General features: G+C 42.9%; 2 protein-coding genes across 2 annotated transcripts in view; both read right to left on the reverse strand.

Moving 5' to 3' along the window:
* Nucleotides 1-12,498, reverse strand: part of LOC138969184 (protein dachsous-like) — an 82,168-nt gene extending 69,670 nt beyond the window's left edge. The window contains exons 1-2 of the mRNA XM_070341918.1: nt 11,965-12,498; nt 5,945-7,959 (exon numbers count right to left, since the gene is read on the reverse strand). Of these exons, the coding sequence (XP_070198019.1) occupies nt 5,945-7,771 (1,827 nt within the window). The 5' untranslated portion in view covers nt 7,772-7,959; nt 11,965-12,498. The remainder of the gene's footprint in view (nt 1-5,944; nt 7,960-11,964) is intronic.
* The window catches only part of LOC138969185 (tryptophan 2,3-dioxygenase-like), a 285,267-nt gene that overhangs the window by 177,396 nt on the left and 93,600 nt on the right, over nt 1-14,271 (reverse strand). The gene's annotated exons all lie outside the window — the stretch shown is intronic.

The following is a 14,271-nucleotide window of genomic DNA, read 5'->3' on the forward strand; positions in this document are numbered from 1 at the left end:
TGCCATTTTCTCGAAACAATGTGGCCATATTAAGCGGCGTTGTGGTCATATTAAGCGGCTTTTTCTAATACATAACAAAGAAGGACAATTCCGGACCGGGTAAAATTGGTCATAATACGCGGCTGGTCATATTAACCGCGGTCATATTAACCGGCGACCACTGTACTGGGATCCCCACAACACGAACTCAGGGGCGAGTGAAAAACGAAGCTGGATCGGTTGACAGCGGCGTGTGTGGGGGCGGGGTGGGTGAAGTATATAATATAATACAGAAAGGTGGAATTGAGGACAGGGTGAAAAAGAAGCAGTGACAACAACCATACTGACATGCACAGTGTTTAGTATAACTGCAGACCAGTAGCCCCGTTAAGATTAATTGTCTGCATTGTCAGTACCATTCAATATCAATAGGACAGAATAGGTAGATTCCGGTTTAGAAATGTGTCATCTCTTTCTTTCAAACGCAAACGTACTTAAATTGTACATAATTAGCTAAGGTAAGCATCATGCTTGAATAAGGGTCTCAATAATTCATGTTTGAGACAATGACAAAAGGTGACGTTTTCATGTCAGTATGTCCCAAATGACATCACCAGTACATTTTTCATTCTATCTAATCTGTTTTCGTTCTATTTTTTCTAATAACATGCGTTAACAATTGATTGCCAACTGGAATGGAAGAGCACAAAAAGTGTAACTTGATATGTAGTTTCTCTAGAGGGGAAAACATCTTCCACTTTCATGTCAGTGTGTCCCATGCAACATACATTTGCCAAACAGCTATGTGTAAGTAGATTATTTGTTAATGATATAGAAAATACTGATCAACAATTAAAGTCGGTTTTCACATTCATTTTCTACCTATTTCTTATTTGTTTATTCTGTTGGCAATGGTGAAATGTCAGCAATCGTGTGTCATTCGGGACAGTAGACATGACACCTGACCTTTTGTCACTGTCTCGATTACATTTGTCGCGATATTGCAAGCAACTGAATACAGTATTAAAGTTTTGATTAAATCATGCAATGGGACAAAGAACTTAAGTATAGCAAATGACCGTGTGGTTAATTTTTGAATTTTCAGAATAACACACAAGTTTATATAATTTATTAACTGACTGACAGAGGTCAGATCTCATTTAACTGGTACAACTAATTTATTTACACGTTTTAATGTTCACAAACCTTTTAATCAATGTTATCTGTGATTAAGTATATTTCGACCTTTGTTGTCCGATTAATGTAAGCGGCACTGGTCGATGAAATAGGACAGCTAAAGTTCATTGTGCAGGGCCAAAACAATGTCTAAACTCATCATTAGTAGCGGACCGTTAGGTTTTGGTTTTATTACCGACATACTATTATATTAAGGGGCAATGAAGTGAGAAACAGCTGTTGTAATGAAAACAAGGTGAGTCCCTGTCAATAATGTTCGTGTCAGAAAGAACTCAAAACTAACCCAATGTTACACCTTGGGGCTTCTCATTCACAAAATGAACGACACGTTGAAAAATACAATAAGCTCAGCAGTCAAGTAAAGTTGTAAATTATGGAAAGCAACTGTAAAATCTGTCACAACTCAAACAAAGGAGTGCACAAAACATAACGTGTAACAATACAGAATGTATAGTGTTGCGTTCAAACACATTTTGTTGTTACAGTTACAGAGTTAGCTACTTTAACTTGTCTGGTCGCCATAAATATACCTTTGAATAGTGTCCAAATAAAAACAATTTTTGGGAGTATGAGAAAAAGACTTTTTCTACCAGTGATACACGGCAACAAAACTGCACTCCCACTCAAACATTACATTTTAACGTGTCAGAGAAAGATTGGTGTCAGTCGATAATCAAAGGTGTAGCGTATAAAAAGGTATACCAGCACGGCTCATGCATGATATGTGTTCTTTTCCAGACCAGTCAGCCGTGACAGTCTTTGAAGTGACAAAATGGTGCGACAAAGAAAGAATCAATTCTGGGGGTAGAGACTGAACGCGTTAGCCAATCACCGGGCATCATGGTAAAGCGCATGAATAATTTATTTGGCTGCGTGATCTGAGACAAATTGTAAATGCAGGAATTTTATTCAGGCTGATACAGAACTGCATTACCCTCCACGCAAACATTTTTTTTTTAAAGCTGAATAGGTGATTAGAACTATGAGTTAAAAGTAAACACACTGAGTGACTGACTGCGACATCAAATATGGGGTACACATTAACATTTTAGGGGCATCGAATAAGAATAATGTTTTAAGCATAATTAATTTAAAGTTCGCAACGACATAGCGAACTGACGCTAAAACACAGACATGTATACTCCGAAGAACACAGTACAACATAAACTATTGCTGTCTCGTGCACGGTTAGTGCCATTTTTTCGTTCACGAAAAAACATTGTCCAGTTAAGTAAGTCTAGTCAGTGCACAACTCAAGGTAAACTGACAAATGAACGCCAACTTAATTGTACAGTACAGTACAGTAAATTAGCAAATATTTGGTTGTAGTTAACAGTATACTAAGCAGCCAGTGTCGCATCAAGCCAATCGTGAGGTTGTTAGTACCGCGTGCAGCAGATGGGTGGCGTGTACAAACTAAACCAGCTCTCTCAGTCACCCCCAAGCAGAAAAAAAACCCATTAAAAACACGGCCAAGGAATGCTTTTCAAACTGTCTCTAATCCCTCCCGACCTGGCGTTTTTTTCATTTGCATGAATATTGAGTGTCGTGGTCCGCCGCACGATCGGGCGGAAGGCATTTTGATAGGTTTCTTTCAGTCCTTCTCCCAGCTTCGCTGCACAAAAGAGTCATACTCGCAGTCTTTGCTGGCATATAAAAAAGAGTATGTTTTGTGTGTTGTGGCCTACATAACCATCGAGGCCTAGCCGAGAGTTTGCCTGGCTGCTTATTATAATCAGTCAAACACTCAGCGGGGTGTCTCGGCAGCTAGGGCACAGTTCAAGCAAGAACGCCCTTTAATATTTCAACCTCAACGTTTTGAATTATTTGTGACGGCTTACAGTATTTAAGAAGCCCACACTAAAAGAAACCCTGCAACAGACTGTGTCAAGGTAGCTGTTGAAAAGAAATTCTTTATCTATTTTAGCAGTCGTTTTCATACTTTTTTTTTCGAATAATAATTGCGGCAATATTACAGTCATCTATCTACCAGGGGGTAAGTTCGGACTGAACGATATCAAATTCATGTCACAAAGGCTAAAATGGCTGTCTGGGGGGTGTTCATTGACAAGTAAATCGTCTATTAACCTCCAATGCTCCTGTCAGCAGTACAGCTAACGTTTCTATTCTAACGATCAACAGTGAAGGTCCCACTCCAACCTACTTTTTTTTTATATCGTATTTTCCCATTTGTTCTACAATGAATTAATTTTATTACATTTACTGTCCAAGAAAGAGGATAGTTGATAGTTCTCCCCAAGGTCATTTGTACTAGAATAACAAATGGTAAAAAAGCTCAATATATACCACACAGAGCTGTTCACCTGGCTCACGAAACAAAACATGACGAATTATTTTGATCTCTGCTCATCTGTCGAATGTCTTTCACGATCTGAGACTGTGCTGCAGCGAGTCGTATGATCTTTTTAAGGTCTTGCCGTTGTATCACTTAACTTTGTTTATTGTTCTTCACAGTGAAAAAAATGCTCTTGTTTGTATTAATCGAGCTTAGTTAAGTCGTAGAACAGAAAATAAAACAGTGTTTCAAGTTGAGCTAGCAAAATAAGACAAACAAAGGATGACCAATGGTCCTTCCCGCCCACCACCCCCAACATCTACGATACAACAAAAGTAGGGGCACAAAACTGCGTTATGAAGCATCCGCCGATCGATTTTTTCACAATGGCTTGTGCAATATGATTGCAGTATACATGTAATGTACACGCTGATTCAGGTTTGAATAAACTTTGCATGAGAGGAGGCAGACCCTGCGCAAATCCTCCCTCGGGGCAAACCAAACGCGAAAGCCCCAGTACGGGAAGAAGAAGAACTGAGAAAAAAGTGTGATCCGAATTCGCAAAACATCCTATCCCCAAGCATGCAAGCAGCCATTCTTGCGATGAGAAACCTGCGCTAAACTTTCCATCTCCTGCCTCAACAAACACACGCTCAAATGTCAGTGGTTCTGTACACCATGGGCCCCAGCCATCTCGCTCCCCATCGTACATACACACGCAACTTGCCAAACTTCAAACTGCGGGCCCTGTGTTTTCGCTGTTCGCGTCGAGTGTTTGGCCGTATGACGTCTGTACGTGTTTGGGGGGAGAGTTCTTGTGTATGAATAGGTAAAGAAAAAAATGTAGGAGAGAAAAAACGAAAATGAAAGTCTTAGATAGACTGGCGTTCTCGCAGTATTGAATGTGAATAAAATGTCAGTGTACGAAAAATTATAAACCAAATAATTCATAATAAGTTGCTCAGACAAAAACACATCCACTGTGCCATGATGAACGGCGCAGGTATAGTCTTTGGTTCTGATCCACACAGACTTCGCCCCTCCCACCTCTTAGACCCTCAAGTTCTAGATCCCGCCCCGTGCTCTGACCTTCTTCTTCTCTCTCTCTCTCTCTCTCTCTCTCTCTCTCTCTCTCTCTCTCTCTCTCTCTCTCTCTCTCTCTCTCTCTCTCTCTCTCTCTCTCTCTCTCTCTCTCTTTCTTTCTCTCTCTCTCTTTCTCTCTCTCTCTCTCTCTCTTTTTCTTTCTCTCTCTCTTTTTCTTTCTCTCTCTCTCTCTTTCTCTTTCTTTTTCTTTCTCTCTCTCTCTCTCTCTCTCTCTCTCTCTCTCTCTCTCTCTCTCTCTCTCTCTCTCTCTCTCTCTCTCTCTCTCTCTCTCTCTCTCTCTCTCTCTCTCTCACACACACCTACAAACGCATATAGTGTAATGATACATCTGTCCTTTTCTACTCATTCACAACAAAGAGATATAAACTTGTATAACAGAAGTCACCATCACACACCCTCGTTAGCCTACGTTGATGCTTAATATTAGAATTCCGACTACACTACCAAACAAAAACACAAACCCGCTCAAATACTTCGAGCTTTGTAAACAGCGACATGGACATTAACCCCCCCCCCCCCACACACACACACACATAAATACACAAACACAATGACACATTATGTCTCCTCAACTCAGTCCCAAGTCAGCCATTCATTCCCACCCTCCTAGTCCTAACCTCTCTACGAGCCAAAAATTATCATTTTAACGACCATAACAAATCTGAGAACACATTGTTAATGCCCTAGTTAGGGACTGCTGCGTTTCACGTTGAAGAATTAGAATAATGGACTTGATACGGTCCTTTCCGGACATTCCAATTTAAATTCCAATCATTAAGTTCACCGAAAGTGGAAAAATGCATTTGTGACTCTAGACATACGTGAGAGCCTTTTTGTACTAACATACAGATACGTTTGCACTGTTCACTTGCAATGTCACGGAGAAATGCATAAATTAACATTGCACACACTGACAGGGGCTTGTTTAAAACAAATTGAAAAGTAGCAATACACCACAGCACGCATTGGAAATTCAGAGAAGAGGTGTGTGGGGGGAGGGGGGGGGCGAACTGACTCAATTCACAGCCTTTCGCTAATTGTGTGAAATGCCTATTATTACTTTGAACTTGAACACAATCTGAGCAAAAAGTATCCGCGTTCAGGTCCGACTGTAAGTGTAACTGTGTGAATTCTCCAGAAGAGTATTGTTCGTCTTGTTTGGTAAATTTATAACTGTTATCAATACTGAACTTTAACACATCCAATGGACATACACACGAAGGACAAACATGTGACCTATAAAGTAACCATTCCACACTCTTTAAAATAAAGAATAAATAAAATGAATGCAGAGCCAAAGAGAATGGTAACTACCCCCCAAAAATGTATTCTGTACAGCTTGAACACGCGAAACAAGTGATGCCTTACCTCAATGGGACAGTATCCCATAGCGGCATCCTCCGGCACCCTGGCGTTGTAGAAGCTGGTCTCAAATTCCGGCTGCTTGTCGTTGACGTCGCGCACAGCGATGACCACAGTAGTACTCCCAGAAAGCGACGGTTCCCCGTTATCACGTGCTGTGACGATGAACACAGGCTCAGCGTTCAGCTCACAGTCGATGGGTGCCCGCGTAGTGATTACTCCAGTGCTGCTGTCGATCTCGAACCACCCTGACTGCGGGCTCGAGCTACTCTGGATGGCGTAGAAGATCTTGGAGTTGTCTCCTTCATCTGAATCTGTTGCCGTGACCCGAAGGACTGACGTGCCTACTTCAGCCGTCTCCTGAACTTCGGCTTGGTAAGGGTTCACCTGGAACGTGGGGGCGTTGTCGTTGACGTCTTCGATAAAGATTTTGAAGGATTCTGAGGCGCGCAGAGGAGGGTTGCCAGCGTCCGTGACGATGATGGTAAGATCGTAGGTGGCTTTGATCTCGCGGTCCGGTGGCGTGTTGACGACAACGAGAGACAAGATGTCGTCTGTGATCTGCAGGCCGAAGACGTTGTCCCCACCCAGGAGAGTCACGTTCACATCCACCTTCCTGTCCACTGCGATATCCGGATCATCAATGGAGATACGAGCCACTGGTGTCCCAGCTTTGGTGTTCTCGGGAATGCGGCCCTGCCTTTCAGCGCCCTGAAGGTACACCAGCCTGATGTTGGCAGGCTGTTCGTTGATATTCTGCAAGGTAATGTCCAACGCAGCGTTTCCGACCAGCTTGTTAGGACCATCGTCCGTCGCCTCTAGAGTCAGCCTGAACGTGGGCTGCGTCTCGTAGTCCAGAGGCTTCTGAATGGTGACGACGCCAGAAATAGGATTAATCCTGAAGTGAGCCTCGGGATCCGTCCTGCTGTCGATGGAGTAGCGGATCCTGCCGTTGGACCCCGAGTCCTGGTCCGTGGCCTCCACCTGGATGATGCTGGTGCCAACCGTGGCGTTCTCCGCGATCTTCACTTCGTATTTGCTGGTGTTGAAGATGGGCTGGTTGTCGTTCTGGTCCAGGATGCTGATCCGTACGGTCATCTCCCCGGTACGACCTCCACCGTCAGTGGCCCTGATCACCAGCGTGTAGGACGGCACGAGCTCGTAGTCCAGGTGCGTGTTGACCCTCAGGTCCAGGATGATGTCGTGCTCACCAGACTCCTTCTGCTGCAGCATGAAGGCGTTGCGGATGTTGCCGGAGACGATCTGGCACGTCTGGGTGCTGTTGTTGCCGAGGTCCGGGTCCGTCACGCTGCCTAACGACTTCTTGGCTCCGATGGGAACCGACTCTGAGAACTCCAAGGACTGAGACGTGGGGTTGAAGGACGGGCTGTTGTCGTTGACGTCCGTCAGGTTGACGGTGACCACCACAGGCTTGTTGATGGTGTTTACCACGAAGAAGTAGCCGCTAGGCGCATCTTCACGGTCCAGCGCCTTCTTCGTGGTGATCCTGCCTGTCTGTAGATCCACGATGAAGTAGTCCTTGATGTCGTAGGCATTGCTCGTGGAGAAGAACTCATTGAAAGGTAACCCTCCTGTGTTCGGGGAGTTTTCTACTGTCCCTACGTACGATCCTACCGAGAGGTCTTCCGGCACAGAGAAGGTCTGATGACAGGACTGGTCTCCGCAGACAAGTCCCTCTCCGGCTGCCCCTCCTACCATGCCGAGAAGCGCTATCACGAACACCCCCAACCACACACGTGCAGGTAAGTTCCTGCCAGTCCGATTTCTGGGCGGGGGCCATTGCCCTATGTGTAACTTTGTTATTGACATCATCGCTGTGCCCGTGCTCCTCCAGCAGAGCTGATCGAGGTGCTGGTCCAAGCGTTGTTGTTGGTGAGGCACCGTGGTGGTTACAGTGGCTGACCAGCGCTGGTGATGTCATAGTCTGTGTTGATCACCATTGGTGAGGCCTGTCATCTGGGCGGCATTGTGCAAGCTCTTCATTGCTTTGTTCCCAGGGTCTGTTGAGTGAAAAGATACAAAATACGACCGTCAATTAATCAAAATCATAGTAAAACATTAAAAAAAACATAAACAACAAGAAAACAAACAACCACACACACAACCACACACACAACCACACACACACACACACACACAGTACTGTTAGTCTGTGTACATGTATACATTCATACGTACAAACAAAAACAACCCCATTGTCAAACCACCAGCCCAAATACAGTCAAATTGTGAATTGTAAAAACACAAAGAAATAGCAAAACAAACGAACAGACTGGAAAACCCACAAACGGAAAATTACACACTAAACATCTCTTAATCAACCCCAGTTAATTTCCTATTAGTAACGTCATGAAAATAAGAAAGTAAAAATAAACTACTTTTTCGTCTTTTTGTGATTTAAATGTGTTTGACAAGCTTGCTTCCATTTTTCAAAGAAGAAACAGTCAGCACCCCCTCCTCAAAGCACAACATATGTATACACGACTGCCTGTGTCTGCATACATTTATCAACCCAACAACTCGCTGTATTCCCAGCACGCAAACAGACCAGGGTTTTCAGAAGCTGTCAGTCGAATGGGCCGCCATTTTTGGCGTGAGGTAAACTGACAGCTCGAGGACACAGTCAGCACCTGAACCTCACCTGCCCTACCACCTTTTGACAGGCTTCCCCCTGACACTGCCTACCTTTTCTGGCTAGAGGCCTCTCTTCGCTAAGCTAGGGAACACTTGTAGAAAAGTGCTGTACGTATCACTTCAGCAGCTTTTATCGGAGGAAACACGGGAGGCTGGAGGGCAAGGCGAAGGGATTATTTTTGGAAATGAAAATGTGTAAGGGTTAGTTGTTGTATGAAAGATTGAGTGTAGTACTTGTAGCGACTTGTCTGTGTGTATACATGTCTGTGTGTTTCCTTTTGTTTGTTTGTGTGTGTACGTGCGTGTGTGTTTGATTGTGTGTGTGTGTGTGTGTGTCTCTCTCTCTCTCTCTCTCTCTCTCTCTCTCTCTCTCTCTCTCTCTCTCTCTCTCTCTCTCTCTCTCTCTCTCTCTCTCTCTCTCTCTCTCTCTCTCTCTCTCTCTCTCTCTCTCTCTCTCTCTCTCTCTCTCTCTCTCTCTCTCTCTCTCTCTCTCTCTCTGATGTGTATCATGTGCTACTATGTGCAGGAGGTGAGCGAGAAACGCTACATGTATGCATTTCCTACTATGTTTTACAGTACTTTGCGTGAATATTAGACGACCGAATATTTCATGCTAGTCATTTATTGTGACTGCAGCTCCGACTACAAAAAGTACACAGTACAAGCATACTGCCCGTGTCATGGGTTACATTCTAATTTCTATATGAAAATAACGATGTTCTATTCGTTCTGATGTGAGCTGAACAAAATATTAGCGTTCACATTCACTGTTTATGAAATGATTTGAATGTTTCAACAAACGTTAAAACCTCCTTGCCTCATGAAGTGTACAGGTGCAGATTTATGAGAGCGGAGGCACAGACCCATTTTACACGTGATGTCTGGTAAAGTAATTTCAGTACAGTTTTTTTCTCATCATGCCAACGCTCTACAGCAAAAGCCGTCTAACTCTAACTCAACCCTTCCTTCTTGCTGCATGAAATCGTGATATATATAATTCTAAGGACTCCCCCGTTAAAAAGTAATATGATGGGTCGGGTAAGAAGTGCGCACATTCTTTTATGACCCCGCAAATAATATTGGGTATGGATGCGTTGAGGTTTGTTGCAGGCGTGGCCGGCACATGCAGTTTTGTCAAAAACAAAGTGTGCTTTATAGTTATAGGGATGCGTTTTGATGTGCGTTGCCATGGGGTTGTTAGGTTAGGTTAGTTGGCCGGGTTTCAGTCCTGAGGTTAGGTGAGGTCCCATATATGGTTATAGGTGTACAATGCTGTGGTTTTGATCATTAGGTGTGTGTGTGTGTGTGTGTGTGTGTGTGTGTGTGTGTGTGTGTGTGTGTGTGTGTGTGTGTGCGTGTGTGTGTGCAGCGTATGACCATACTTATTTGTACATCATACGTGTTATTTCGGCCGTATTTAAGTATGTAAGTGACTGTAGGTGTGTGTGTGTGTGTGTGTGCGGGTGTGTTAATTAAATGACAGTATATATATATATATATATATATATATATATATATATATATAGAATGACGTCAAGAGCGAGAATGCATAGAAATTATACATGAGCAAGGGAGATCATCCTTTACTCTGTGTGTCTCCACCGAGTACATATATATTGTATACTAGTGACCATGCGTGTGGGTATTTGATCATCCTTTACTCTGTGTGTCTCCACTGTATATATATATACAGTATGTATATATATACTAGTGACCATGCGTGTGGGTATTTGACCATAAAGCGTTTGAATGATAGTCCTGGTGCGTGAGCAACGTAGCATGCGTATATAATACAATAATCTAACAAACAGGGGGAAATCATCCAGTCGATGTCAGATGTCAAGCAGACAGCCTTGGCCATACATTTTGTTTTAACTGACATAGACACTAACTTTGCAGGGCAACAAAATAAATCAAAAAATAATACCATGGCAGTTGAGGACAAAATTTTACTCGGCCGCAAGGCTCGATATTTCTCTGGAAGAACTGCATAAAGAGCAAGACGTTGTTATGCTCGAGCGCAGCAAACGAGGGCTGCGATGGAAACGGTCGCCAAACCTGACAGCTGAGGGCCCTTTTATTGCGGCCTTCTCCTCAGTGGAAAACCCTTATTTTCGTCTTCCATCGTGGAGACTGCTATGTCTATGAATTTTTAGTTGCTGACACTTATCGCTCGAGGATTCTGTCAGATTAGGAGTAGTGACATTTCAAAACGTGAATAGTTATAATTATGTTGGCATCGATCAGTAACCCTGACTCCATTTATACGTGACAGCAGGGACCTATGGTGACAGTTACACTAGTAGAAAACTATGTATTGTGTGAATGACTTTCCCGACAATGTGTGTGTGTGTGTGCTTGTGTGTGTGTGTGTGTGTGTATGTGTGTGTGTGTGTGTGTGTGTAAGTGTGAAAGAGAGAGAGTGTATGTTTGTATGTTTGTGTGTGTGAAAGAGAGAGACAGAGACAGAGAGAGAGAGAGAGAGAGAGCGAGAGAGAGTTTGTGTCTGTCTGTCTGTTGTGTGTGTGTGTGTGTGTGTATGTGTGTGTGTGTAGGTGTGTGTGTGTGTGTGTGTGTGAGTAGGTGTGTGTGTGTGTACTCTGTCCCATAAAGTAGGACTAGGCAATGGTACTATAAAAAGACTTACATTGTATTGTTCTTTTTCGTCACATACGGACAGCCTTGTGCACTGTTGTCATGGACACAATTCATTAGTATGCAATTAAAGCAATGGTAGGGAACCTTGTTTCCAGGACGTTAACGGGCTATTTATATTGTGTGTTTTTCCAGGTTGGATACAAAGATCATATATTCCAGACGCAGATCATTTGTGAGAGAGGGGGTGGGGGTGGAGGGTTATGCACGTCTTTTATAAACTCACGATTTAATTGTCGTTTCCAAAATCAAATAAAAAAATATAGATCATGTAGATGCAGTTTACGCTGCTAATTTTGTATAGTTTGTTTTGAACGATAATATTTTCCTAAGAACCTGAGAAAAATATATTAAAGCCGCAATATTATATTTTAGTGGTAAACTTTTTATTATCAACTCCTTTTCTACACTTTGGCCAAACCTTGATTTGTTGGTGTGTTTGTTCTCTCAGACTCTTGGTTAACTGCTACACTAAATGCATTGATATATATTTTCTGCCACTATTTACAAGACAATAATTATAATGATAGCAATAAATGTTATATTTATAATAATAATAATATTAATGATGTAGGCTATTCCTTGTGTTACATTTAGTCAAGTTTTGATTTTTTTTTTTAATCGAATTGCCCCTTATTTACACTCCCAAGCGCTTCTCGGTTAGTAAGTTGTCATGCCAGTCAGCGTTCACACTCACAGTCGTCCGTGAAAATTACCTTGATTCTTGCCTTCTGGTATCCGTTATCGCAGGCACACGGTAAATCCACGTACCGCACGATGACACCTGCCCTGGGAGGGCCAACCGAGAGTGGCACAAAGCATGCAGGTAAGATATAAACTTCAGGTAAACCGGCTGGAGGTAGGCATAACACAAAACACAGGTAATCACACACGGAGCAGGGTGCCCGCTTCCTACACAACAACACTTCTGGCGCTGACAAACCGCGACACAGCGTGCTCGTTTTAGCTCAGGTGCGAATGAAATCCTCCCTACTATACACTCTCTCACACTCTGCCCTTCTCCCGGACGATTTGTGCAGATTGAATAAAACTTCGATCACAAGTCAATTATCCAAAACGATGGTTATGGTAATCCATTGTTCCAGTACTCCACTGTAAAGTGTCTCCAAATGTCTGAAGTTTCACACCAGGACAGCACAGAGAGTGCGAGGAGAGTGCAGCAGCGATCAGTATAGCACAGTTGCGTCTGCTAGCCAAGTGGTCTCTTCACCGCACGATTGTTCACTGGGACTGCCTCGCTGCTCGAAACACCGCGCGCGCACGCTGAAGGTCGGCGAGCCCCGTCAGGATCAGTTATGGTTTCGTTTCCATGAACTTATACCCCCAAAACACTTCTTGCGTTACGCATCTAGATGTTTAAAAGTAGCTGATTAGATTTTACATATTCAACTCACTATTCTGAACGTTAAATGTACAATTCTATGTCCCTTTACGTCTTTAGAGTAGTATAGATTTGACCGTGAGGAAATGTACTGCGCCTTTCGGACAGGTCACGTGATAAATTATTGAGCCGTCTGCTACGATGGCTCTGGCGACAGAGATATGCTTGCACTGTTTCTGACAATCACACCGACAAAAAAGAAACGGGAAACGAAAAATACCACTGGCACGAAAAGGCTCACAGTTCAAACCGTGCACTTGATCTTCGTCAAAACATTATCCACCTTTCGGCTTAGCCTACATTGGACAGTTGGCGGCTTCATCGGCAAGGCAACATACGAGTCTGTGGTAGAAGCGATCGAAAGTTTTGTTTCCAGGGCTGGACTGTCACGGAAACTTGATGTAACGCTCGTAACGGGCGTGTTTTGGTTTGTCAATCGCCAACCGCACTTGTCTCCGCCCACCGTCGCTGGAATCCGCCCAGAACAATTAATTGGAGCGTCTGTTTTGTTTCAATTAGCTTTGTGTGATCTTTTAAATTCTTGCTCTGTCCAACCACGATCGATTTTTTTTCTTTCAGTCATTTCATTTTGTTGTTGTTGCAATATTTGTGTTCAAGATTATTTCTAAACTCGTGTTCCTCGTCAATTTGCAGAATTTGTCTTTTAAGTGTTTTAATTCCAAATTGTATAAGAATTAGTCTGTCGGCCCGGTGTAGCGATGTAAGATTGGCCCTTCTGTCACCTTCCGCCCTCGGCCTCGTCGATCTTGTATAAACTCTACATTGAACAAAAAAAACACCCTTCGATAGAACTTGGGTACCTTACATCCTTAGGGTCAAATTTGTCCAACCAATATTTTTGTATTTAAACTTAGAAATTTGATTCGTCCTAAAATGCTTCCCTTCTCATCCAAGGGACGGAAAACCACTCGATACACGTTTTCGAAGAAATCGAAGTTTGGGGTGAAATCTGTTAAATTTCACCACCAATTTTCTTCACTTGCAAGAAACTGACATTCTTTTTGTCCTTAAATAAGTTCACTTCTTTAATTTTACCAGGAAACAACATTTCCGTCTTCGAGTATAATTATACTTCAAGGGGGTAAGGTGACGAAGGGGGCCAATCTCACATCGTTACACCGGCAATCGATTACATAACGTTGAAATCTGTATTGGTGATACATGTACTGTATAATTATGCTATTGCTGCAAATGATCCGATTTCTTTGGTCACATGACTGAGTGAGCTTATCATCATCACCACCATCAGCATCAGCATCAGCATCATCATCATCATCATCATCATCATCAGTTGGCTCTACAATAAAATTATTTGTATTAGTCTTTCGGTACCGGGAAGCTGCATTTCCCCGTGTGCATGTCTTGCATTGATTTTTCTTCTTGAGTATCATTATTGTGTCGGCTTGTTCTTCAAATGTTTAGGTTCACACTCGTACTTTAAAAAAAAATAACGCCTGGTTATGCCACAGGGAGCTTGCAATTGTTACATAAGTTTACTTCTGCGTGTGAGGAAAAGGTGCCTTGAATGTTGTTTGCACTTGTGTTGAAGATCTGTATTAGAGTTTTACTTTTACATTTTCTAATTTTAAGTTAGAAAGTG

Source organism: Littorina saxatilis, linkage group LG6 (assembly GCF_037325665.1).
Source record: "Littorina saxatilis isolate snail1 linkage group LG6, US_GU_Lsax_2.0, whole genome shotgun sequence".
Taxonomy (NCBI): domain Eukaryota; kingdom Metazoa; phylum Mollusca; class Gastropoda; order Littorinimorpha; family Littorinidae; genus Littorina; species Littorina saxatilis.